At 51.0% G+C, this 24,082-nt stretch overlaps 10 protein-coding genes across 10 annotated transcripts; 5 read left to right on the plus strand and 5 right to left on the minus strand.

The window, feature by feature from the left end:
* Positions 1-52: 52 nt before the first annotated feature.
* On the minus strand, positions 53-1,632 carry RPT2 (proteasome regulatory particle base subunit RPT2; the record flags this gene model as incomplete). The annotated part of the gene is made up of 4 exons (XM_046089909.1): positions 53-306; positions 359-1,424; positions 1,491-1,556; positions 1,630-1,632. The coding sequence occupies 4 exons, from the start codon at positions 1,630-1,632 to the stop codon at positions 53-55; spliced, it is 1,389 nt and encodes a 462-aa protein (XP_045945881.1).
* A 296-nt stretch (positions 1,633-1,928) lies between these two features.
* Positions 1,929-3,351, plus strand: UBC1 (E2 ubiquitin-conjugating protein UBC1; the record flags this gene model as incomplete). Its single annotated transcript, XM_046089910.1, has 4 exons — positions 1,929-2,062; positions 2,368-2,740; positions 2,810-3,123; positions 3,177-3,351. The coding sequence occupies exons 2-4, from the start codon at positions 2,480-2,482 to the stop codon at positions 3,349-3,351; spliced, it is 750 nt and encodes a 249-aa protein (XP_045945882.1). The 5' UTR covers positions 1,929-2,062; positions 2,368-2,479.
* Positions 3,352-3,846: 495 nt separating this feature from the next.
* On the plus strand, positions 3,847-5,216 carry LDX57_008187 (TFIIH complex kinase subunit CCL1; the record flags this gene model as incomplete). The annotated part of the gene is made up of 2 exons (XM_046089911.1): positions 3,847-4,182; positions 4,251-5,216. The coding sequence occupies 2 exons, from the start codon at positions 3,847-3,849 to the stop codon at positions 5,214-5,216; spliced, it is 1,302 nt and encodes a 433-aa protein (XP_045945883.1).
* Positions 5,217-6,300: 1,084 nt separating this feature from the next.
* Positions 6,301-8,179, minus strand: ARB1 (ATP-binding cassette family ATPase ARB1; the record flags this gene model as incomplete). The annotated part of the gene is made up of 2 exons (XM_046089912.1): positions 6,301-7,569; positions 7,628-8,179. The coding sequence occupies 2 exons, from the start codon at positions 8,177-8,179 to the stop codon at positions 6,301-6,303; spliced, it is 1,821 nt and encodes a 606-aa protein (XP_045945884.1).
* A 2,953-nt stretch (positions 8,180-11,132) lies between these two features.
* LDX57_008189 (HPP family protein) lies at positions 11,133-12,101 on the minus strand (the record flags this gene model as incomplete). The annotated part of the gene is made up of 2 exons (XM_046089913.1): positions 11,133-11,744; positions 11,829-12,101. The coding sequence occupies 2 exons, from the start codon at positions 12,099-12,101 to the stop codon at positions 11,133-11,135; spliced, it is 885 nt and encodes a 294-aa protein (XP_045945885.1).
* Positions 12,102-13,011: 910 nt separating this feature from the next.
* LDX57_008190 (putative NAD binding Rossmann fold oxidoreductase) lies at positions 13,012-14,356 on the minus strand (the record flags this gene model as incomplete). Its single annotated transcript, XM_046089914.1, has 5 exons — positions 13,012-13,223; positions 13,289-13,376; positions 13,452-13,855; positions 13,917-14,012; positions 14,074-14,356. The coding sequence occupies 5 exons, from the start codon at positions 14,354-14,356 to the stop codon at positions 13,012-13,014; spliced, it is 1,083 nt and encodes a 360-aa protein (XP_045945886.1).
* A 423-nt stretch (positions 14,357-14,779) lies between these two features.
* LDX57_008191 (O-methyltransferase) lies at positions 14,780-15,787 on the minus strand (the record flags this gene model as incomplete). The annotated part of the gene is made up of 2 exons (XM_046089915.1): positions 14,780-15,607; positions 15,734-15,787. 2 exons carry the CDS (start codon positions 15,785-15,787, stop codon positions 14,780-14,782), a joined length of 882 nt encoding a protein of 293 aa, XP_045945887.1.
* A 2,245-nt stretch (positions 15,788-18,032) lies between these two features.
* On the plus strand, positions 18,033-19,550 carry LDX57_008192 (uncharacterized protein; the record flags this gene model as incomplete). The annotated part of the gene is made up of 1 exon (XM_046089916.1): positions 18,033-19,550. One exon carries the CDS (start codon positions 18,033-18,035, stop codon positions 19,548-19,550), a length of 1,518 nt encoding a protein of 505 aa, XP_045945888.1.
* A 1,648-nt stretch (positions 19,551-21,198) lies between these two features.
* Positions 21,199-21,978, plus strand: LDX57_008193 (uncharacterized protein; the record flags this gene model as incomplete). The annotated part of the gene is made up of 1 exon (XM_046089917.1): positions 21,199-21,978. One exon carries the CDS (start codon positions 21,199-21,201, stop codon positions 21,976-21,978), a length of 780 nt encoding a protein of 259 aa, XP_045945889.1.
* A 737-nt stretch (positions 21,979-22,715) lies between these two features.
* On the plus strand, positions 22,716-23,372 carry LDX57_008194 (uncharacterized protein; the record flags this gene model as incomplete). The annotated part of the gene is made up of 1 exon (XM_046089918.1): positions 22,716-23,372. One exon carries the CDS (start codon positions 22,716-22,718, stop codon positions 23,370-23,372), a length of 657 nt encoding a protein of 218 aa, XP_045945890.1.
* Between the last annotated feature and the right edge of the window lie 710 nt (positions 23,373-24,082).

Below are 24,082 nucleotides of genomic sequence, written 5' to 3' on the forward strand. Positions count from 1 at the left end.
TAAACGGAGTAGCTCCATCTAAACTAAACGTAGGTACACTCGCCTCCCGCGCCTACAAGTACAGTCCCTCGACAGGACCGCCATCCTGCTTCGTCTTCATGATTCGTTCTCTGGCGGCACGGAAATCGTCCATCTGGACTCTCATACGGCGTTCTCGCAACGCCATCAGACCGGCTTCGGTACAGATGGCACGGATATCGGCACCGGAAAGGTCGTCCTTCTGGTTGATGAACTCGTCGAGGTCGACATCGTCGCCGAGCGACATCTTCGATGTATGCAGCGTAAAGATCTTCTTCTTCGTGTTTTCTGGGTCTAGTTAGCACAGTAGTATGAAACGAACAGGACCAGAGGAGCTTACGGTCTGGGTTCTCGAAGAGAATCTTTCGGTCAATACGACCAGGACGGATCAAGGCGGGATCCAGAGTCTCGATCTTGTTGGTGGCCATGATGACCTTGACATCACCACGGTCATCGAAACCGTCCAGCTGGTTCAGCAACTCAAGCATAGTTCGCTGAATTTCTCGTTCGCCGCCCGACTGCGATTCGTAACGCTTCGTACCGATGGCATCGATTTCGTCAATGAACACGATAGACGGGGCGTGCTCCGCAGCAACCTGGAAAATCTGTCGCACCAAACGCGGACCATCACCGAGGTATTTCTGGATCAGCTCACTGCCGACAATACGGAGAAAAGTGGCACTGGTCTGGTTTGCAACGGCCTTCGCAAGCAACGTCTTTCCGGTACCCGGCGCACCATAGAGGATGACACCCTTGGGCGGCTTGATACCCATCTCCTCGTACAGCTCGGGATGAAGCAGCGGAAGTTCGACGGATTCTCGGACTTCTTGAATCTGTTGCTCCAGACCACCGATATCCGCGTACGACTCCGTGGGTGCTTTGTCGAGCTTCATCACCGACACGAGAGGGTCTGATTCTTCCGTCAACACACCAACGACCGACACCGATTTGTGATGCAAGAGAATGCTGGCGCCGGGCTCGAGCAGATCCTTGTCGACGAAAGACATGATGGACACGTAGTACTCGGGGCCCGTGGCACTCGAGACAATGGCGTGGTCATCGTCAATCAGCTCTTCCAGGTTGCCCACCCCCATGGGGCTGCCTCGCATGTCATCAACTCGGCCTCTCTCATCGGCGTTCCGGTCCATGATATCGAAGTCGCCTCGGTTGGCATCCTGCGTCGCCTGCGCCTTGGTCTTACGCAGGCGCTCCATGTTCTCCACGTATTCCTCTTCAAGCAATAGGTGGTCATGGACTCGTTGCATTCGGAGATATCGTAGCTTGCATCGTGACGTGGGGTAGATGTCGGGGAGCTTGGCCGCAGTGCTGGGGCCGGCAGCTCTGCGCTTCTTGCGACCGATGCGAGTGGTTGGTGGTGGAGGCGGCTCGTACTTGGGCTTGTCCTTCTGCACGAGGAAGTTGGTCAGCGAACGGGAACCATATCGATGGCCATCATGGTTATCGAGCATTACCTTCTTGTCCTTGTCATCTCTTCCATCACCCCCGGGGCCTCCACTGATGTTGGACTGCTGGTTACCCTGGTGGAAAAGATATGTCAGCCTGAAGGGACGCAAGCCGAGCAGGGTTATGACGACGTTGTTGGGCACTCACCATGGTCCTGGATGTGGAGGGAAAGAAAAAGAGATAGTAATCGACAGGGAACTTAGAGTGACAGAGTCGAGTACAGATCGAATAGATTAATGAAAAGAAGGATGCAAACAGATGGACGGAATCCGGGTCAAGGATGGGATGGAAGCTGGCGGCGACGATGAGCTGGGAGCTGTTCACCTCAGGCCGTCCGGTCTTGGCGCTTTGTCATGGTCTGCTGCACGTGATCTGTCTGCCTGGGTGCCTGACCAGGCATACTCTTCAGGTATGCTTAGTTCACTTAATTAACTATTATTTACTATTCACTATTTACTATTTACTAGCAGTTAGTATGGAGTATACTTAGTCAAAATGATGAACTAAAAGATGCCTCTCTTCTCCTTAGGCGCCGGTGTTCTCGAACATGCTTCGATGACCTTCTGCCTTCTGTAAGAAGGTACCTAACCGCCCGCTCTTTCTGCATCTTCCGATCTATTCATTTCTGATTCCCCGCCGCATTCTCCATTCTCCATTCTTCATTCCTCTTTCCTCTTTCCTTCACCTTCCCCTCAGGTGAGGCTCTTCCCGCATCACCTTCTCGGCTGCCAGCTCATATTTACTTTTTCTGTTCTCTCTTCTCTGACTTCCCCTCCAAACTGTCCCACTTTGTTTCTATTCCTATCTGCTTCGACTCCCTTCTCATCTGCTCCATAGCCAAGTCGCCGTCTTTAGAATATCAAAGCTGACTGCATGACCCTGTAGCTGAATAATAGCTCCGGGTCGTCCTCTTCTTTCGAGTCTTTGTCTGACCTTCATTACTCGTATACCGTATTCTTCCTATCCTTAACTGACCCCGCCGTATACCCTACCCCTCATGGCTTCCAATCGCGGGCGGCGCATCGCAAAGGAAATCTCCGACATCCATGCCGACACGCTCTCGCATATCACGGTAGAACCGGTGGGCGACAACGAGGACCTCACGCATCTCCGAGGCTCATTTCCCGGGCCTCCCGGCACCCCGTACGAGGGTGGTACCTTTGTGATCGACATCCAAGTCCCTACCGACTATCCGTTTCGTCCGCCCCAGATGAAGTTCGTGACCAAGGTGTGGCATCCGAACGTCAGCAGCCAAACAGTCAGTCCTCCCCGTCCTCTTGCTTGGACATGCGATCATGTCGAGATAGTGGGCTCATGATATTTGCAGGGTGCCATTTGCCTAGATACTCTCGGAGCCGCGTGGTCGCCGGTTCTCACAATCAAGTCTGCTCTCCTGTCGCTACAGTCGTTGCTGAGCACGCCGGAGCCGAAAGATCCTCAGGATGCGCAGGTTGCCAATATGCTCCTCTATCAACCCAAGGAATTTGAGCTCACGGCCAGGGAATGGGCCTGGCTCCACGCGGGAGCCCCCAACAAACCCAACAGAACAGGAGGAGAAGGGAGCGGCGGAGCCACCGCCGAGTCGCTCCGGCTGCAAGAGCTCAAGATCAAGGAAGATCGAGAAAAGGAAGATTTGGCCAAGTACGTTGTCCCCTTTGCGTTTGGTGAGAAGTTTGCGTTAACATCTGTGGCAGGTACGATGGGTATAACAAGGACATGGTCGATCGGTTCTGCAGTATGGGCTTCGACGTGGACCGCGTCGTTTCGGCCTTCAAGTATTTCGGCATCGACCGAAATGACGGCGAGGATTACGAATTGGAGGAAGCTTACATGGGAGACGTCACTGCGCGGCTGTTGGGTGAGCCGTGAGGGACCTGCTGGTTGCATCTGAGAGCCTAGTATGACATGACTTGGCTGTTTGCTCTTCTCTGGACTCATTCAACTATATTTATTATTTGGAGTCAATCCCGAACCCTGTTTGCATTCACGTTATCTTTGTTCTCCCCTCTACTTTTGTGTTCTTTTTTTATCATTCACTTCTATGTTTCCCATTGGTAATGTTTGTAGCAACAGTTTATGAGCGGTTTAAGCATAGCAATGAATTATGATGCCGAATCATGAAAAGCATTTTGTAATTTGTAGATGTGTCGGCGCCTATCGATAAGCACGTGGATCCCCGACGACCTCCGCCGCTTTTTAATTCTCTCCGCCGGACTCACCTTTGTCTTTGCAACTTCCTGTATGCTTCAATAAAAACCAGCCAACGTCTCACCAAAACCTGCCTTCTTCCCAATATCGACTTTTTTTCGCTATCAGTCCCGCCTTTGATTACATACCCACTGCCACCACGGTGAGCGCGCCACCATGATCGAGGACGATTTTTACCGTTCCTCATCCCAGTTTCGATTCTGGTCGTTCACCGAAACGTCCCTGCAATCCCTACGAGCCAAAACCAATTCTCTTGCCAGTGACCGCGTACGAACTGCTTTGCGCAAGGCACGAGATAATCGTCAATCGGCCGCCTCGTCGGCAGCAGGCACGCCAAACCCCACCGGCAGCGATGCGGACAGCAAAGCCGGGGAGGAGAAGGACGTCGAGTGTTTGACACCAGAGGAGGAGCAAGTGCTTGTGCGATATTTCTGCGAACAGCTTGTTGAGTTAGGAGAGAGCTATAAACCACCGCTGCCGACGATAGTTCGGGTACGTCAATGATCACAGCTTTTGTTCCTCTTTCATCCACAACTTCCCTAACCTGTATATACCAACAGGCCACCGCAATCCAATACCTTCGCCGCTTCTACCTCACCAACTCCCCCATGACCTACCACCCGAAAACCATCATGCCGTGCGCTCTCTTCCTCGCGACAAAAACGGACAACTACTACCTCTCGCTGCGTCAATTCGCCGAGGTCGTTCCCGGCGACACCACCGCGGACGACATCATCGCGCCCGAGTTCCTCGTCATGCAAAGCCTGCGCTTCACCTTCGACGTGCGACACCCCTTCCGCGGCCTCGAAGGCGGCATCATGGAACTCCAAGCGATGGCGCAAGGCCTCGGACAACCAGCGCCTCACTTCCCCCAGCAAACAGCCGACGAGCTACGCCGTCAAATCCTCTCCCTACCCCCCTCCCAATCCACCCACCAGTCCTCCTCGATCAACGATCGCCTCGCCCGCGCACACACCACGACCCGCGAACTCCTCAAATCCGCCGCCCAAATGACAGACGCATACTTCCTCTACACGCCCTCGCAGATCTGGCTCTCGGCCTTCCTCCTCGCCGACCGCCCCCTCACCGAATTTTACCTCGACACGAAACTCGGCGGTCCCCTCGGCCCCTCTCAACAGGGGAACCCACTCTACGACCTCCGCACCAAACTCATCCGCACGCTCACCGACTGCTCCGCCCTCCTGAAATCCTACACGCCTCTCGCGTCCGACCCAGACCAGAAAAAGAACCTCCGCCGCATCGGCAAGAAGCTATATCACTGCCAGAACCCGGCCCCGGAGAAAGCCAACCTCGCCGGTCAGAAACGCATCCCAGCTGCGGCGGCAGCTGGCGCAGCGGGCGGTGGAAGTGGAGCGGACCCTGGCACGTCAGAGAGCGAGGTGGAGCGGCTAGCGAAGAAGCGGAAGTTGGAACGCGAGCAGAAGGAGAAACTAGGGAATGATTTGTTCGGCGGGGAGCTTGTTGCGCAGCGGACCAAGGAGGGGGGTCATAGTATGCAGCAATAATACTATCCAAACTGCATACAATCTTGTTTGGATCTTATCAAAATACTACTTACTCTACGGAGTATCATATCATACTATAATTCTTCGTTCTTTGCGTTTTAGCTAGAGCATCAAAGTGAAGTTGTTATGCATACACACCCAAGAAGGGATCAATCAAATCTACATGTTCTAGATACTCTTCTACTACCCTGTCCTCGTTAACTTGCGCATTCAATCATGCACCCAAACGATCTCACAAGCAGTAATGCAATCAAATCATTCTTTTATCCATACATACATATCTCCCTTCTTAAAGTAGCTTAGTACCTAGCTAGTCAGCCAAAGGACTATCTAGAACAAACAATCATCTATCCTTCCATACAGTCAGTCAGTCATTGTGATTTACTGATAGCTATTTACCTCCCTCAACAGCTTATCTTACAGTACCTACTAGGCAGACGGTACATAGATAGCCTAACTACCTGTAGGAGAGAAAAGACAAGGCCGATAAGTATGAGATGACGTCAAGAGCGACAGACCCCATGGACGATTCCGAGTATATATACCCAAAGAAAAATCTCTACAACAAAAGCCAGCAGTCTATAATCCCAAAGGAACCAAGTAATCCAAAACAAAAGAGATAATAAAAGAGAAATCAAATTCAACCCTTGAAAACGCTCGGGTCTAAGAAAATGAAGTAGGTATGAAACAAGTAGAGTCCATCTAAAACAGAATTCAAAAAAAAAAGGGACACCCAAAAAAGAGAATCAAGGAAATACGAGCAAGATATCTTCCCATATGAAAAAAAGAGAAAAAAAAGAAAATAGAACGAAAATTGGTCACAAGGAAAGCCCGCCTGTTCCAAACATTTGTTTCATCAACATCAACGTCAACATCAGTCAAATTCTTTCTCCCATCTTCGACAATCCCTGTATGCCGTTAAAAGAAACTTTTGGTTTTCTTCCTCCCTACAGTATTGTTTTTCCTTCGGCTTTTTTTTTTTCATATATGTTCATTGTCATCTCTAACATTCCAATCATAACAATATGTAAGTTTGTTTGTTTTTTTCTTTCTTTCTTCAGTCTTCTTTTCCGGCTGGAAAAGCTTAGACAGCACCGGCAGAAATCATCTTCTTGCGGAGATGGTTCTTGTACTGTCCGATGGTACCATCCCACCGGGTGACGGTCTTGTTCTCGCAGACCATGATGTCCTTGGCGATCTTGTCGAGCAGACGGAAATCGTGGGACACGACAACAACACCACCGCTGAAAGCGTTGATGGCGTCAGCCAGACTGTCGATGGTGGGGATATCGAGACCGTTGGTAGGCTCGTCCAGCAGGATCATGTTGGGCGACTCGATGGCCAACAGGGCGAACACGATACGACTCTTCTGACCCTCGGAGAGAGTACCCATCAGGGCGGTCTGGCCCTCACCAGTGAGACCGTAGCGACCGAGCTGCTGACGCCAGTACTGGTAGTCCTGAGACTTCTCGGGGAAACGGTCACGGACGAACTCGAGGGCGCACTTGGTCAGATCCAGCTGCTCGGCAGAGTGCTGGCTGTACATGCCCAGCTTCAAGTGGGTGTGACGGCTGACACGGCCACCGATGGGGCTCAGCTTGCCGGTCATGATACGCAGAAGGGTGGACTTGCCGACACCGTTAGGTCCGACCAGGGCGGTACGGGAGTCCATGTCGACACCGAAGTCCAGGTGCTCGTAGAGAGTGTCGTCCCAGCTGCCGGAGTAGGAGAAGGAAACGTCGTCGAAGGACAGGACGGGGGGAGGCAGCTTCTCAACGTCCGCGAAACGGAAAGTGAAGACACGGTCGGGGATGACAGGCTGGATGAAACCATCGGCCTCCATCTTGTCGAGAATCTTCTGACGGGACTTGGCCTGACGGACCAAGTTGGCGTAGGTACCGGCGGAGGCAATGAACTTCTTGATGTGGGCGATTTCTTCTTGCTGCTTGGTGTAGGCCTTCATCTGGTTGACCTCCTGTTCGCTACGAGTCTTGTGGTACGAGTCGTAGTTACCACCGTAGTACAGGAGCTGCTTCATGCGCATGTCAATCATGTTCGTGCAGACACCGTTCAGGAAATCCATGGAGTGAGAAACAAGGACCAGGGTACGATCCCATTTCTTCATATATTCTTCCAACCACACACAGGCCTCGAGATCCAAGTGAGCAGTGGGGTCGTCCAGCAAGAGCAGAGACGGCTTGACAAACAGGGCCTTTCCGAGGGCGACACGCATACGCCAACCACCGGACATATCCTTCGTCTTCTTGTTGATGGTCTGCTTGTTGAAACCAAGACCCGTCAAGATCAGGGAAGCGCGGGTGTGGAAGGTGGAGGGGTCCATTTTGTCAATACGCTGGAGACCTAGTCAGTCGATGATCCAAGTACCCGGAATCAGGCTGGGGAGAACTTACGTCGTACAGGTCCATGAGAACGGGGCTGTCAGGACCCTGCTCTTCCAGGATCTCCTCGGCCTGCTGCTCCATACGCTCGAGTTGCCTCTCAGCCTCCTTAACGACCCATTCGAGGGCACCATCGTCGGTGGGAGGGGCACCCTCGTTCAGAAGGTAGATATCGATGTGCTCGGGGATGGGGAATTCACGGTGAGCGATGGCCTTGAGAAGGGTGGACTTTCCGCAACCGTTCTCACCCAGCAGACCGTAGCGACGACCGAAGTTCAGTTCCAGAGTCGAGTCGGTGATAAGGACCTTTCCGTGGAACACCAGGGAGGCAGAGGTGACCTTGGCGTCACGAGAAGCAGGGAGCGAGGAAAGCACACCGGTGGTGACACGGTCAGACAGACCGTGCTTGTCCATCTGGGCTGTGAGCTTCTCGACCTCCTTCATCTTCTCATCGGTGGTCGCGGGCTGGTCCTCGACGGGGGTCTCATCGCCGTCCTTCTTGCCGACCTTCTTCTTGGTGTCACCGCGCTTTGCGAGACGAGCGGCTTTCGAAGCAGACACCATTTTGCCGGTAGTTATGGAGGATTAATGGGAGGGGAGATGGGGGGGTGGAGGATCGGAGGGGTAGGAGAGCGGGAAGGAAAGGTGAGGAAGAAAAACGGGTGCGATAGAAGGCAAGAAAAAAAAGCCTGACGAAGGCGAGAGCGAAAAAGGGAAAAATCAAAAAGAGAACTCTCGACAAAGGTGGATCGATAATAGCGGGGTGGGAGGGGGCGACCGAGAGGCTTCTTAGTGGGGAGGGCGAAAAGTTCCTTGGAAAGCCCTTATCGATAGAGAACGAGGACCTTTGAAATACTGATCCACTCGTTGGATGAGTAGAAAATTTCCGACAACTATATACGGCAAGACCCGCGTGGGGGTTAAAACAGTGGTGGAATAGAGCGTTAGTCGATAACGATACCGCCTCGCCGATGATGAAGATGAAGGAAAAGACCGAGAGAAGGGGAAGGAGAGATGAAAGAGATTGTGGATGACGCTGAGCAAAAAAAAAAACTGATGGGCCTCAAAAATTCCTTTCGGTGGGCCGCCTAGACTCGTTCGGATTGGCTCGACTACGTCACCGCACGGGTCGTGGCGCAGCCTAGCCTGATTGGGCATCAATTACACGTGATTTATAGCCTTACGCCCAAGGCAGCACTTCGAGGGAACAACAATGGGAGATCTATTACAGCCTTCGCTCACATCTCAGGGGTTATACCAGGCGGATAGTAAGCCTGACCCCTTCCTCGAGAGAAAACCAATCAAGAAGCCATGGTTAGTTACGTAAATGTCAGGTCAGACTAAACTATACCAGGCGACTCTATCGGTGATTGACTACGCAACTTCTATCGCAGGAAGCAGAGCTGTCTAAGTTGTCAGTAGCCACTGATTTACAGTATATTAATGTGGTTCAAATTGGCTCAAGGACATCGGATCTTAGCAGGTGCATATAACAGGCTGCTAATAAATGAATAGATCTCAATTGTGAGAGACTCAGCGTGGCTGATATGTATACAATCCTTGAGTGCACGGGGATAGCGTAAGCACAGTCAGACACAAACACCATCTTTAATACTATATATCGAGGCCCAACAACCCTTTGTGATGTTCTTAAAACTGTGAGTATAATTAACCAGTAAAGTCTCCTAGCAGAATACCGGAACTACGCCATGAGTTCGAGGAGGCCGTCGTACCTCTTATCAATTTCCATAGATATCTTCCGAATACTTCTACATGTGAGAAGTCCTACATCTTCATCTCTATAGGAAACTACACATGATGTCTAGATTATGATCATATGCTAGAATTCATGTGGAATATTCGATAATACAATCCCCGTTACTGCAGATACTTACAAAAGCTCTCTCTGTAGTTGCTTCCATAGATAAGATATCAGCATCAATAAAGGCCCCTTGTCAGGTCTGGAGCCTAATTATTCTAAGTAAAGATCCAGGGCTCATCTGGATCTCTCTACTCTATAGGTAGGTAAATGTTTAATTTTGAGAAATTTTGCGTGTTCTTGAGCCTCTTATGATCAACACTTCCCCGACATGTACTCTTTACTATAATATAATTTAAACTAGCCTATCCCCAACAACTCACACAGAGCATGAATACCGCAGATAATCTACCTCAGACTACCTAGCTAGTGGCGAAACCCCCTTTCCCGAGCTCAGTTACCTAGTTATTATACCTCATTGACTCAGCCCAAGCTGCATCATGCAAGGAACACCGCACAACACAACCAACCCAACACATGCAACAAGATATCCCCTGAATCCAGTAAATAAGCGCAATGTAACTGGTCCAGTAACCCAAAGCTCCGAGTCATGAGCGCCCAAGCTTTCTAGCCAAGAAAGTGTGACATGACGGGCTGTATGTACTTTTTTCATCTCGATCTGGACGCATGCTGCCTGCTGTGAGTGATATCAGCTGCATTTGTCATTCTTGTCTCGTGAGGCATTTATCTACATACCGAGATAGAACCGAGTATTTGCCGGTAGGGGCTCTCTGTCTGCTGTCATTGTCGAAGATCGTTAGATTACATTCCATTCTTGACTCAGGGAATGGAGAATGATACTTAATAGGTACTGGATACCATTGTCGGCACTTTATCCGGAAGGGAGGAGGATGTGCCGACTCAACACCACTTGAAAATATCGAGTCATTGAAAATCTACCTAAATTTTCATATATTGCTCACTGACTTAAATTAACATGCCACATGTGCAATATACAACACAACTCAAAGCGCATCGAACAATGCATGAATATGTAGCAAAGCCCAAGGAAGGAATGCACCCCTTATCAAAAATCCCTCACAACGAGACCCGATCGCACAAACCCGCCCTTCTTTTTTTTAAGAAAAAAAAAAAAGAAAGAAAGAAAGAAAAAGAAAAAAGCACATGGCATACCAACCTTTGCCTTCTTACCAGATGCAGGAGGCATGTATGTATGTACTCCGCGGAGTACTGTACCTTAGACGGGCGATGCACGGGTCCAGACCATACATTCGATATGCAAGGGGGACCCTGAAAAGGCTTGTTTACAAGTTTATCGAGTGGATGTGGGAAAATGCCGCTTTTTTTTTCTCTCTCTCTCGCGTGGGGCCATCCCTAGGGAGGTGGTTCGGTTCCTACCATTTACTCCGTACGGAGTAGTCTAGGTCAACCTTTAGATATTACTATTGTTGTTTAGTATGTGGTACGTGCATTCTTTGTTGAGGGGTGGGGGATGGGACTCCGCGGATGTATGCATGGAGTATTCTATGCTCTGCACTGGGTAGAGGGTTTAAGACCTATCGATCTAACCGGATTTCTTCGCTGAGGTATTCCATAATCAGGTATATGAATTCGAGTCATTATCTAGGTGTATACCTATATTCGCGTGAGATAGCTATGTACATAACAAAACAAGCATTACCAACATATACAGCATATAGCGTAGGTACATATATGTACTGTGTAGGTAGGTGTAGATTACTGTATCCGTCGACTAATCCGTTCTAACACCTCCATCTCCTCCGCCGTAACCCACATATTATCCGACACCAGGACCTTACCCTCCTGAATGACGATCTGCATCTGCGTCTCTGTATCAGTGACCGCGCTATTCGACGAACTCTCCGACCCATGACCCTCCTTCTCCTTGTCCTCCGGCTCGTGCTTATCTGGCACCCCCACCTCCGGGTCCCTCGGTCTCGGCCTCCCAAGCGGCACAACCGTCCACCAATACACAGGGAACCGTCGGTGGATGTTATTCACGACCAGCGCGACGGCCTGCATCATGACACATCCCAGGAGCATCATCGGGATCAGCCACCAGCCGATTGGATAGCCCTCGGTGACGGCGAGGAGGGCGGTTGCGCCGGCGGGCGGATGCACGGTATTCGTGAGGACCATGACGGCGGTGGTGATGGCGCAGGAGAGGGCGCCTCCGAGCTGGGGTTTGGAGTGGGCGTTGGGGTTTAGGGCGAAGAGCTTTCCGATGCCGATGCCGATGATGCTGGCGAAGAGTTGGCTGAGGACGGCGTTTCGGGGCTGTGCGAAGGGGGATTCTATGACGGCGAATTCGAGGACTGCGGCGGCGCCCTGGGAGGTCGGTTAGTATATGTTGGGTTGGTTTGCTGGAGAATAGGGAGGAGAAGGGAGAAGAGAAGAAGGAGATAGACGTACAAAACTAGCCACGATGATTGGCGCATTATGATGCTGAAAAGAAGGAACGTGTTCTGATACCTCGGCCACGACGAGCACGCCGCAGAAGACACCGATGAGGGACCAGAATGCAATGACCAGATTCCCCAGGCTCTTGGGAGGTTTGTCACCTCTGTATCCTAGGAAATGAGAGATAGGTCGAGGGAGCCATCGCCACGGGGGCGCAGGAATGTAAGGGTTGATATAGGCATCTATGTCTATATGCCAACGGGAAAAATCGACGTGTTTGGACATGGTGACTCCGGACGTATATGTATGTATATCGACAGAATGAAAGTTGGGTCGAACCAGGAGAACTTGGACAGATTAGGCCAGGGGACAGGCACTGTGTAACCCTTGGGCTAAAAGAAAGTCCCAGACCCCAGTGCGATGGTTATGCCAATAGAGACAGACGGGATAGAGTCAGGAAACAGAGCCTTATAGTGCCCAAGAATCAGCAGGCCAGCTGCGTCTAGCTAGGCGTCTATGAGCAGCAACATCCTGCTACATCAAGGATTGAGGGGGGGGGAACGCAGCAGATTTTAAGAATTCTGACATCACAGCCATTTATGTCGCATAGGTAAAAAAAAGGAAAAGACGGCAAAAGAACTGGGCCCTCTTTTTTGGTCCCCATTCAGCCGGGCAGGAAAGCGCACATCTCCGCGGAAAGCAGCACAGGCAGGCAGCCTGACAGCCCTAACAAATGGAGCGTTCGTTGCGAAATTCCAAGGGAAAAAGAGATGAAGGCAGCTGGTTCTGCCACTCACACGGTTTGCGTTGAGTAAGAGAAACTCCCGATGCGGTCTAGTTCCGGCCCTGTGGAGCCAGACCGTCGCCGTAATAAAACCCGTGATTACTCCGGCGTACGCAAAGAGGACCCGGATGGCCGCTTCCGCCGCTGCGCTGATGGCGTCACGTGTGTAAGAATTCGAAACGGAAGACGGCAGAATTACGCCGCCGATCAATCCGGGGGAAGTCCCTCGGCTACTTCCATCCCTGGTCTGCCAGGTACTCCGCATCTGTGCAGGACTACACTGTGTTGACTTACTGTCTGTTCAGCATTTACTGTTACTATTTATGCCTACAGATCAACTGAGTTCAAACACCAGAAAAAAATTGAGTTCATAATATCGTTCCATAACATGTTCTACATCGAGATTATCCTCTAAACATCCAAAGTCCGGCCGGTCTTGGAGCTCTCCTTCGCCAACTCGATCAACCGAATCACGTCGCGCGCTTCGGCACCGCTGGCGGGAAGGTCACCCTCGCCAGCGAGAGCCCGAGCGAACTTCCGGAAGTACTCGGTGTAGGTAGGCGGCTCCACCGTGGGAGCGACCTCTCTGACGGGCTTGCCGTCTTGGATGGTCGTCAGGACGCCTGCAGATGAAGTCAGCAATGTGTCGTTTCAACACGCGGAGTGTTCTCGACTGGGATATCCTTACCGTATCTCTCACTCGGCTCCCGACCATAGCCGCCGTCGCCGGGCTTCACTCCCGCCTTCAGCTGATCTTCCTGGATATCGAGGTGGAACTGTTCGGATGATAAGTTAATCGGCCGCTTCTTCTTGTTTTCATGTCGCATGGCTTCCGTGCCGGATATGCCTACCTTCTTGAAGCTACCCTTCTCTCCGCGGACCCAGAATCGCAACTGCTCCTCTTCGGGGCTGACGACACCCGCCTTGGCAGTGACGAGAAGACCCGACTTGTAGTGCAGCAAGACGGTGAACGAGTCCTCAAAGCCAGAGGTGTTGACCTCGCGCTGCGAACCAATGAAGCCGGTGATGCGGTCGGGCAATCCCAGCAGATGCACGGCCTGGTCCAGCAGGTGGGTTCCCAGATCATAGATGGCGCTGCCGCCGGGGATGACCTTGTTCTTCCACTTGTGGGCGTCAGAAGACGGCTCCTGCGGGCGATGACGATCGAAGTGAGTCTCGAATTCCACCAGGCGGCCCAGCGATCCGTTCTTCACCAGTTTCGAGAGGGTGACGAAGTCCGCGTCCCACCGACGATCTGTACGAGTCCAAGATTAGGGATGATATTCAGCAACGTTGAACCACTCAGACAGACATACTTTGGTAAACCGCCAACAGTTTGTTCTGCTTCTTCGAGATGGAGACGAGTTCGTCGGCCTCCTGGGAGGTGGGGGTGAAGGGCTTCTCGCAAATAACTATGATGCCGGGATTGTCAGCGCAAGAACTTGACTTCCACATTGACGGCGCTGAACCCACCGTGCTTTCCGTTCTCCAGCGCCAGTTTCACCAGGCTGAAATGCGAGTCAGGGGCCGTCGTGATGATCACCACGTCCACGTCGTCATCCTTGACCAGATCCTCGGTCGTGCGGTAGGACTTGATGCCGGGGTGGTCCTTCTCTGCGTCGTCTTCGGGCTTGGGCGTACGTTGCACGACAGCGTAGAGCTTAAACTGGGGCACTTCTTGGACAAAGGGGATGTGAAAAATTTTGGCACTGAAGCCGTACCCCACTACTCCGACATTCCAGGTCTTGGAGGCCATGATGATGAATTAATGGTAAGAGACTAATCAATTGAATTGACACAGAGAGATACGACGAAGAGAAAAAGAGCTAGTGGGATCCTCTTGATTTATATACAGAAAAACAGCAGTGGGATGGCGTGGTCTAGTGTCTGCCTCCGTAGAAGAGTCGAGGGTGCGGGGGAAGGTCCTGGCGACGGGAACCTTTGGCTCGGGCGGGGCGTCAAAGGCCGACTTCTGCGCCGACTCGGATTTCTCTCTCCTGCCCCTCCGATGACGATTAGCAACGATGGCGAGACTCCCTGCCGAAGTGGCTAAACGATGCTCCCTCCCCACTCTTTACTAATCTAGTCTTCTTTCGTTTAACCAGTTCGTTAGACGAATTCCGGATGCCATGCTTCCTGGACCTTCCTTTATTCTTGGATCCCCACACACCGAGTCACCTCAACGGCGTCCTACAGAATTCGTCAGAAAATATTGCCATCTCGCCTCTCGGACATAACCGTGACAGAAACTTACATTCGACCCTTCCGGCTGTTCCAAGGTACTCGTGTACACCAGATTCGGATTCCCCGTGATGTCAAACAGCGGCGTGGCATCCTGCCCCAGGAAAGACTGAACCGTGCGCTGGGGAATGCCCTCGGTATTGTAACTGCGGACAGGGCCACTCTTGGCGGCTTCACGCTTCTGCTCCACCGTGCTGCGCACATATTCCAAATACGGCGGGTTTCCAGGATACACGACATTATCGGCGGCCAGAACCGACACGTCTGGAACAATGAGACCCAGCTGCTCACACAGCTTCAGATCCGTCGTATACGCGGGTTTATAATGATCCAGAAACAAGATCTCAATCTGCGTAACCGCCCCGCTGGTATACAACTTCTGCAGATTCAAATCACTCCGTCCGACAAGGATCCGCACAAAGTCGCGCAAACCCGCCAACTCGATCAGCATATTCGCAATCGCCGCATACTCCGGGTTCACTTCCAAACTGTAATATCGCTGCCCGCCGGCGCGACGCACCGCGTCGCCAAACAGGATGGCAGAGTATCCGACGTAGCCGCCTAGTTCGATCATGATCTGGGGTTTTCGTTCTGCGATCAGCTGCGTGACGACGTTGCCTTTTTCGGCTCCGACGTTCATGAAGCGGTAGCGGGTTGCGAATTCGTCGATCAGATCGAGGACTTTCTTGGGGTTGTTTTGGATTTCGTCGAGGTTGGGTTGGTCGTAGATGAAGTGGAGGAGTTTGAGTTCGCGGTTGTCTTCGGTCTGTGGTGGTTATCAGCATTGAGATTAGAGAGGTTTGACAATTACCTCAAAGGGCAAACAGGAAAGCGAAATCAGAAGGGAAAAGAAATAAAGGAAGGTAGGTAAGTAGTAGGAAATTGAACATACCGACTCGCCAGGTCGAGGATGAAGAGGCGCAGTATAAGTATTATCTTGAGCCATTTCGATAGGTAGGTAAGTACAGTGTGTTTCTAGAATCACTCAATGACAAGTAAATAGGTAAATCAGTCAATAGAAACCGAAATATCTGTGTAGACAACCTAAACACAGTATCACCCATATATTTATACCCCAGTTCCCGTGGTCTGCCATACAGCGTTTATCAATCAATGAAGTAGTCAGTTGTCAGTCAATCTAAAAGCCTTATCAATAACTCCGAGCGCAGGAATTCCGCGCTTCTCCACATAGACCAACACCAGCAGGGTATGTGGTCATCGGCGGGGAAGTCGATTGGTCCATTTTGGAGACCGACTATCCCGGAATCTGATTTAGATGGTCTAGGTGGCACTGATGAGCTCATCAATGCTGTCAGTCACTGCTTGCACGTACTCCGTAGTTCGATCTATGGAGTAGGTAGGGGATATGGACACGGACATGGGATAGGATGGATCCTTTCGGGGATGTTTACCGGATTTGTTTATCGGGGTTTCGGGCGAGATGTCTATTGATGTAAGCCAGTTACTAAGGTAGGTAGGTAGTTGGTAATGGATACTACCTAGTCGTTGACTCATTGTCTAGGTAGGTATTGTTTTTGCGGTGTCGGGATTATGTTTCCAGGCATAGATTTACTTCGGTTTTCTAGTGGCTTATGTACTGTACGGGACGAGTATAGACAACTTTCTCGGACGTAAGATAGAACACCCCATAAGTGCTCGGTTATAGATTGTAGATAGTTAGTTCATAGTTAATGTGCGACGACGTCTACCCTGGAAATGTCCCCGACGCATGCTACTTACCCAGCGTTACATTGTACTGTAGATCTGAGAGTCACACAGATCTTCGATCATAATCCCCGAGGTCTAGATTTCTAGGTATGGATTTCTCGGAGATAGATACTTAGATCTGACATGGAATCACATGCCTACATTTCAGGGAGGGGTAAGTAAGATATGGTAGGCTGCATGCTCGGTATTTGATAGGTATTTTGCCTGGACCTACCAGATACAGTTCTAAAGTATAAGTTATTTTTGGCTTGATTCAGATACTTTGGTTTTCTTTCCCCTCGGCATGGTATGGTAGATGGATGCTACGTTGAGATGTATAGTTTATTCGGATTATAAGAAATGTAGATCAGGGTGTGTTTTGGGTTTCGTGGTCATTGGGAGTATGTTAGATCTTGCACGCTAGTCGTTCTTATTCATTTCATTTCCTTTCTTTTTTTTTGGGAGGCTGTAGACCTGAAATTGTATAGAATTACTGAGATTTTACTAATTGCATTGCTCTGACTGTGAGTAGTATGGTGTTGTCAGGGCAAGAAGCACGATAGAATACCTTTCCACAAGAACTATTTTGGTACAGACGATGTACACACCCGAACGTGAGTAATAGACACGAAGGGACGCCATAGTCCACGATTGAGGTTCTAAGTACAGTACAAAACAAACACCTATGCACACAAGATGGTGTCGTCGTCAGTTATCCGCATGGCCAGCGGACGAGATCAATCTCTATCAAACCACAACCTAGCGATCAGGACTATATTGACAGACGTAGGTTATTAGGCCACGAGGTAAGTGTGAGCCATGCCCAGGCACCGTAGGCATCAGGAACAGAGGGCACATGGCTGTGCAGATACCTTATACTTCATATGCCGCAGGATCCACATTAGCTGTGGCTCTAGGTAGCTAGCTGGAGAAAACTTTCGAGCCACGTTGTTAAACGATAATATGATGCGTTGCTCGCATGTAGCATGTGATGTGTTGTCTTGGATTGAGGTGGGATGGAATGGTTCATATTAGGCGTGGACAGTGTATACATGGTTCTAAATCGATTGTTGTTTCATAGTTAATTTCCAAAGTACGCGGGAATGAGGCCGAAAAGGAATATATCTTAATTCAATAAAATTCGAACAGGAGTGGGTACTAATTTACATGTGAAAATGAAAGGAGAAAAGAAAAGAGGAGAAAAAAGCAAAGGAAAAGTTTCAGCCCAGCCAGCTCAAGGGGGGTGATGCTGTAATGCATCGCTGACGTGGTCGCCTTGCAGCATTCCGGAGGGGTAGCCAGACTTGTCAACAGACAACAAAGTCCCACTGTCATTTTAACCGTGGATTCTTCCTCTTTACGACTCTCTTGAAATGGGATTCGCATGTTAGAGTATTTGACAGACAGACAGACAGAGTGATTGACTGATTGATTAACCGACTGAATGAATGACTGCCGACATCCAACATAGCAGCAGCAGCAGCATGTCCGTCCCTACGGTCCGACGAGCCTTCGGTTCAATCTCCAAGCAGCGATCCCTCTGCTACGTACGAGAAAGACTCCATATCGGGGTGCTCGTGCACCTATTCAACATCGCCATCGCGCTGCTCCTCTTCCCGCTGAACAATACCATCCTCTTGGCGGCTTACGCTGCGGGGTATCTCTCCTTCGTCCTGTCGCGCTCGGACCCGATCCATCGACGCCAGGCCGCGCTGCGCGATGGCCAGTTCTACCCCAAGACGATCCTCGTGACGGGCGTCGATACGCCGCACGGGCTGGCGGTCGCGCGGTGCTGGTCCCATCAGGGACACCGCGTGGTAGGGGTGAATGTCACAGACACGGCGATCCCGACGGGCGAGAGCATGTCGAACGCGCTGGCGGCGTTTTACCGCATTCCGAAATCAAAGTATGTGGCGCGGCTGCTGGACGTGATTAATCGCGAAAAGGCCGACGTGTGGGTGCCGTGTTCTGAGAAGGCGTCGGTGCTGGACGATGCGATGGCCAAGCAGGTGATTGAGGGGCGGACCGAGTGCAAGTGTATCACGCTGGACACGGAATTGGCGAGCATGTTCGGTCGGCAAGCGACGTTCCGGCGGTATTTGGTCGAGAAGGATCTGCCGGTCGTGGAGAACCGGGAGGTGCAGTCGCGCGATTCGATTCATAAGATTCTCCATCGGTCGCCGACTAAGACGTATCGCATTTCCAGACCGGATCCTGTGACGAGGGAGAACAAGATCATCACCCTGCCGAAGAGGACGTTGAGTTTGACCTATTCCGAGGTCAGCGAGATTCAGATCTCGAAAGAGAGTCCGTGGATCCTGCAGCAGCAGAGTCGGTTGGGCGAGTTCCTGGCTGAGATGCTGGTGGTCCACGGACATGTCAAGGCGATCAAGGTCCGTCCGGCGGATGAGCAATCGGCCTGGGGTCAGTCCCGCCTGGACGAGGGGCTCACGATGTCCATTCACAAGCTCATGGAGCGGTTTGCGCTGAAGGGGGGACATCGAATGACAGGTCACATCTGCGTCCGGGTCATGGTGGACGAGGAAGTCGACGCCAACCACGTGCGTTATGCACTTCACATTAACGGGTGCACGCAGGGCGCAGCGGTTGTCAACAACCTGTTACAAGATGCGTCCGACCAGCTCATTCGAGGGTACCTGGCAGTGGAGGCTCCTCATCTCAATGGTGTAATGTCGTCGGACTCAGTCGATGCTCTGCGCACCCAAGCGGCCAAGTCCATCGTTTCTACGACGCCTCGTGCGAGATTCAGTCTGTATCAGAGGCTGAAGGAGCACGACGAGGAAAGAGTCTTCACCATCTTATACCCCGTGGCCCAGCAAATTGACATGATGATCAGCGGCACCGAGAAGGCCCTCCTGTTCTGGAGAGATTGGCGGTTCTCGATCCACGATCCGCTGCCGTGGTGGTGGGATGCCCATATCTACCAACCGTTGAGAGAGCTGGAATCGATCGTGAGTGGGGTTGACGTAAAGGAAGCCTGATACCATTGTGCCTATATTATTTTCTTTCTGCCTGTTTTTTCGTCCCATTTCGTTATCATGTTACCCCATTTGTTCCGACGGCCAGACTCGTCGAGATCAGTTTGCAAGACATGACATAAAGGAGCATCGGGTGGCGTCTTGTCGTGCATAATCTCTGTTATTTAGTGTTCACTGCATATTGCTAAAAGCAACGGCTTCTAAACTGAATGATCATCTTTTTATATAATCTGCCAATGTTCTTGGGCGTATACTGTATTACTGTGTAGGCCTGGGAGTATATCCGACGAGTGTAGATCGGTGGAGCACAGCCGAGAGACTAAGAGGCTGGTGGCGTTGCCGTGTTTCCCGGAATAGATTGGTTTCCAGGAGAACGGGGTTTAGCATCATCCTGGTTCATATTCTGCTGATGAAATCATTATTGACATGGGAGGATTGGTTCATTTGATGTTGTTAATTTGTTTGTTCTATGTAGATTAATTGTAAATATATGGATTAGGGGGAATAACCACGAGGACTGTCATATTATGACATTAAGTAAATTAGCGGTATAATTCTCAGGGTAATGGAACTGTCATATCATGACCAACGCTCAACCAAATATAGTAGTCAAAATCACCGATCAGGACTCTTATAGAGTTTTGGGGGAGTCTTCCGGGTTGTGGGAACCATGGGAGAGTCTGTTGCCTTGTCCTGAATGACGCATTTCCAACAACCTATCTTAACAGGCAGATACGATAGTCATTCTTGGCACTGGTGCACTGCCATCTCTGCCAGAATAAAATGGCCTGAAGGAAGAGAATTATGCATTATGCCGACTGGATGCCTGAGTCAGCCCAGTGCAGCCCTAAGCCACTCCGGGACAGATTACCGTACGGTACAACAACGCCTCGATCTCGGCCACTTCGTCTTTCTTCTTTCTTCTTTCTCTTCTCTCTATCTTTCTTCCATATTATCAGCCTCGTGGACTATCCTCCATTTTGTGTCCTCTCTGTGGTGTCATTCCGATCCCTCGTGCGGCTTCGTCATCGCTTCCATCTATCTCCGACCCATCTGAGGCCCTGCTAGCCTCTTAGCGTCCGCGCGGCATCGATCGGGTTGCCCCGTCGCTGGTTTTCACTGCCTTCGCATAAACAATTCATTCCACCACTTTCTTCCGAGCCAGCAAACGCCCTCCCACCTGTTGGCTTCCTTTCTCGACCCAAGACTCGACTGCGATTTCCTCACACCACTTTAACTTTCGACCAAAGTCGACAAATTATCCTGACGACCGACTTCATACCTTCTTACTGGCCTTCCTGTTCCTGGGGAAGCGCACTTCGTCGGGCACCACCTTCTCCCTTCTCCTCCCCGTCCTACGAAAATGAAACTCGCACGACCTTCGTTCAATCCCGGGCGGACAAAAAACATCATCCATGGAGTGCAGGCATTGTTGATCTTCCTGGCGTGGGCCTTGACCATCGCCGTTTTCACGAAGGGTGATGGGATTGATGGCCGTTCGGCCTGGTATTGGGCCTTGGTAGGTTTCCGACTGACGACACAATCTAACCTGGCAACTAATGTGTAACTCCACTGCAGTGTTGGTTCAGCATCCCCGGTTTGATCTATCTTGTCGCAGTCCCTATGTGGCCGCGCGCACGACGCTTCGGAAATGTTTACGCCTTCGCGACCGTCGATTGCTTCTACGCTCTTTTGTGGTTCACCGCTTGGGTTTGCGTCGCCAGCTACGTTGCGCAGGGTAAATCGGAGGGCAAGTCGGACGACCACCAGGATAAGGATAAGGATAGTGACAAGAAGAGCGGATGCGATAACTGGAAGTACGGCAGCGCCAGCAAATGCAAAGTCAGCACCGCCACGGTTATCATGGGAGTCATTATCTTGTAAGTCTAAAATTGTCTCTCCTCCATCCGTGTCCCCAACTAATCTTGAAAGCCTCCTCTTCGTCGTAACCGCCTTCATGTCCTTCCGCAATGTCATGCACTTCCGTCGGACGGGCACTCTTCCCGATGCGGTCTCCGATCCCACATTCGCCGCGCAAAGCAAGGCCGCCTTCTCTTCCAACCCGCACGAATTTGACGAGGAGGAAGATGACTTCCGGTCCCGCGCCGGCATGGGCTCTTCGGTCCGCGGCGACCGCGATGAGGACTACGCCCTTCTCCAACAGAACGAGGCGGATGAGCTCGGAAACCCGAACGGACGCTCTGCGATGCACGGTAGCTACGACCCCACGGCGTCCAACACCGGCAGCATGCCGCAAAGCGACAACCCCTACACCAGCAGCATGCCGCAAAGCGACAACCCCTACACCAGCTATGGCGGTGCGTACGGACAGCACTACGGGCAGCCGTCAGAGTTCGGGTCCAATATCAGCAGCAACTACGGACAGCCGTCCGAACTCGGATCGCATGTCAGCGGCACCTACGGACGCTAAGACGACTACCCAGTCGACGAGCGTTTCTTCTTACCCTTTCCCCTTTGCTGTATCTCGAAACGAAACCATGGAGCGGTGTTTGTGGGCGCACTTTTTCAACGCTGTACTACCCTTGTTTCTCTAGCTTGTTTTTGATACTTGAAAGCTCTGCATGTGATGTTTATTTTGTTTGATTCGGGCGGAAGTGAAGTGCTGGCCATGTATGCATTTTTTTTGTTCTTTTACATGATGATTTTGACGACATAACCCTTTCTTTCAGTGTTAAGTGTTGAGATCTTAGTTGTTCGGATGATTGCATAGGAATTTGAATTATATAGCGAGTCTGTCTTTGGGAATGTAGTGATGCTAGTATGTGGTATAGTGAATACTATCTGACTTTGTCAATATCGTGCAAAATAATCCAGCCAATATTGGCAGAATAACGCAAGGCTCTATCAAACTTACCGCCAAGTTGAAGTTCGGCATTTCATCACCGCCTTCCTATCGGAGAACTTCTTTTGGACAGCTTGCGGACTTAATCGACCGTCATCTTCCTGCATCCTCATCCTGGGCAATTCATGTTCTGTGCTCATTTCTGCTCAAATTTCTCATCGAGCCTTTCCTCTGATTACTGAGTATGTCTACCCATTAACTGATCCGTTACCACCTCTCTGACCAAACCCAGGCACATACCATCATTCACAAAGCCCAACCAAACAACCAAAGATACCTCAAATCCATCAAGCACAATCGTCAAGATGGCCAGCAGCGTCGACCTCTTCAACCACTATCCCCTGCACCTAGTCCCTTCCTCGAAGGCGATCTCCCTCGGCGCATCCTCGTCATCCTCCTACTCCGCCCAACAAACCACCACCCTCAACGAAGAACTCCAAGAGCTGAACGCCCTGCACCGCGCCCTCCTCAGCGTCGACCCTCCCAACATCCCCCCTCCCCCGCTCCCCATCAACCCCAAGCGCAGCGCCCAGATCACCAAACTCCGCGACTCCGCCAACACCGCCTACCGCAAGAACAACCACGACGAGGCCGCCCGTCTGTACACCTACGCCATCGACATGGCGCTGGCCCGACCCGGCTGGGAGCCTGTGGCGCTGACCCGCGACGAGCTGGCCGGGTTGTATTCGAACCGTGCGCAGACGCACATGGCGCAGCAGAATTGGCCCGAGGGGATGCTGGATGCGAAGACTGCTGTTGAGAGTAAGCCGATGGGGAATGTCAAGGCGTGGTGGCGCGCCGCGAAGTGTTTGGCGGAGATGACGAGGTGGGAGGAGGCGAAGACGGTTATCGAGAAGGGGTTGGATATTGAGGCCCGCGAGACGGAGGGCGGGAAGGAGTTGTTGGCGCTGTTGGAGGAGGTTGAGCAGGGCTTGAAGAGACAGGCTGCTTCGTCGTCTTGATCTTGATCGAGGTCTAGATCTGGATTGTGGGTTCCAGGGTTGATGTCTGATATGCATTCTGCATTTGTGCATACTGCGTTGGCTTGTCCGTCTGTTCGTCTGCCTGGCAGGCTAAAACTTATGGATGAACGGATGGATGGATGGGATTGACTGAGCTGGGATATCTTATGGGTTTATGTTATGATTGTTCTTTTTTCTGCTGTGCTATTGCGGGTTTTTAATTTCTTGCATGTTATGTTCTCTTGCAGTCATGTATGGGCTTACGTTTTTGATATTGTTCTTGGGCGTTTGATACCGGATACCTGATTCAATTCATCAATTATGATTGCATTCTTTTTTCTGTCTAACAGGATTGTTGGTTTTGTATAGGTAGGGGGAATAGTTACTTGTTACTTCTGTTTCAAATGGAAGTATGCTGGATGAAACACGGGTACATGGTTGGGATCTGTTCTGGCTCTGAACTTGGCAGGATTTGTGCTGCTGGCTTCTTCAGCATTGATCATGCAGGAGCAAGTACTTTTACATTTATATCCATCCTTATTTGGTTAATCTTTACTCGGCCTAGTAACAACTCCCTTTGAGTTGTACATGTAGTTTCGAGCCAGTCAATTCAAATCAAACCAACATGAACAATAGAAAAAGAAAGCCCGAACGAAAGAAGACACAAAAACAGACAAGAAAAAACAAGAACCAAAAAGAAATGTTCAGAT

This window comes from Aspergillus melleus (assembly GCF_016097325.1).
Source record: "Aspergillus melleus strain CBS 546.65 chromosome Unknown contig4, whole genome shotgun sequence".
In the NCBI taxonomy this organism is placed as follows: Eukaryota; Fungi; Ascomycota; class Eurotiomycetes; order Eurotiales; family Aspergillaceae; genus Aspergillus; species Aspergillus melleus.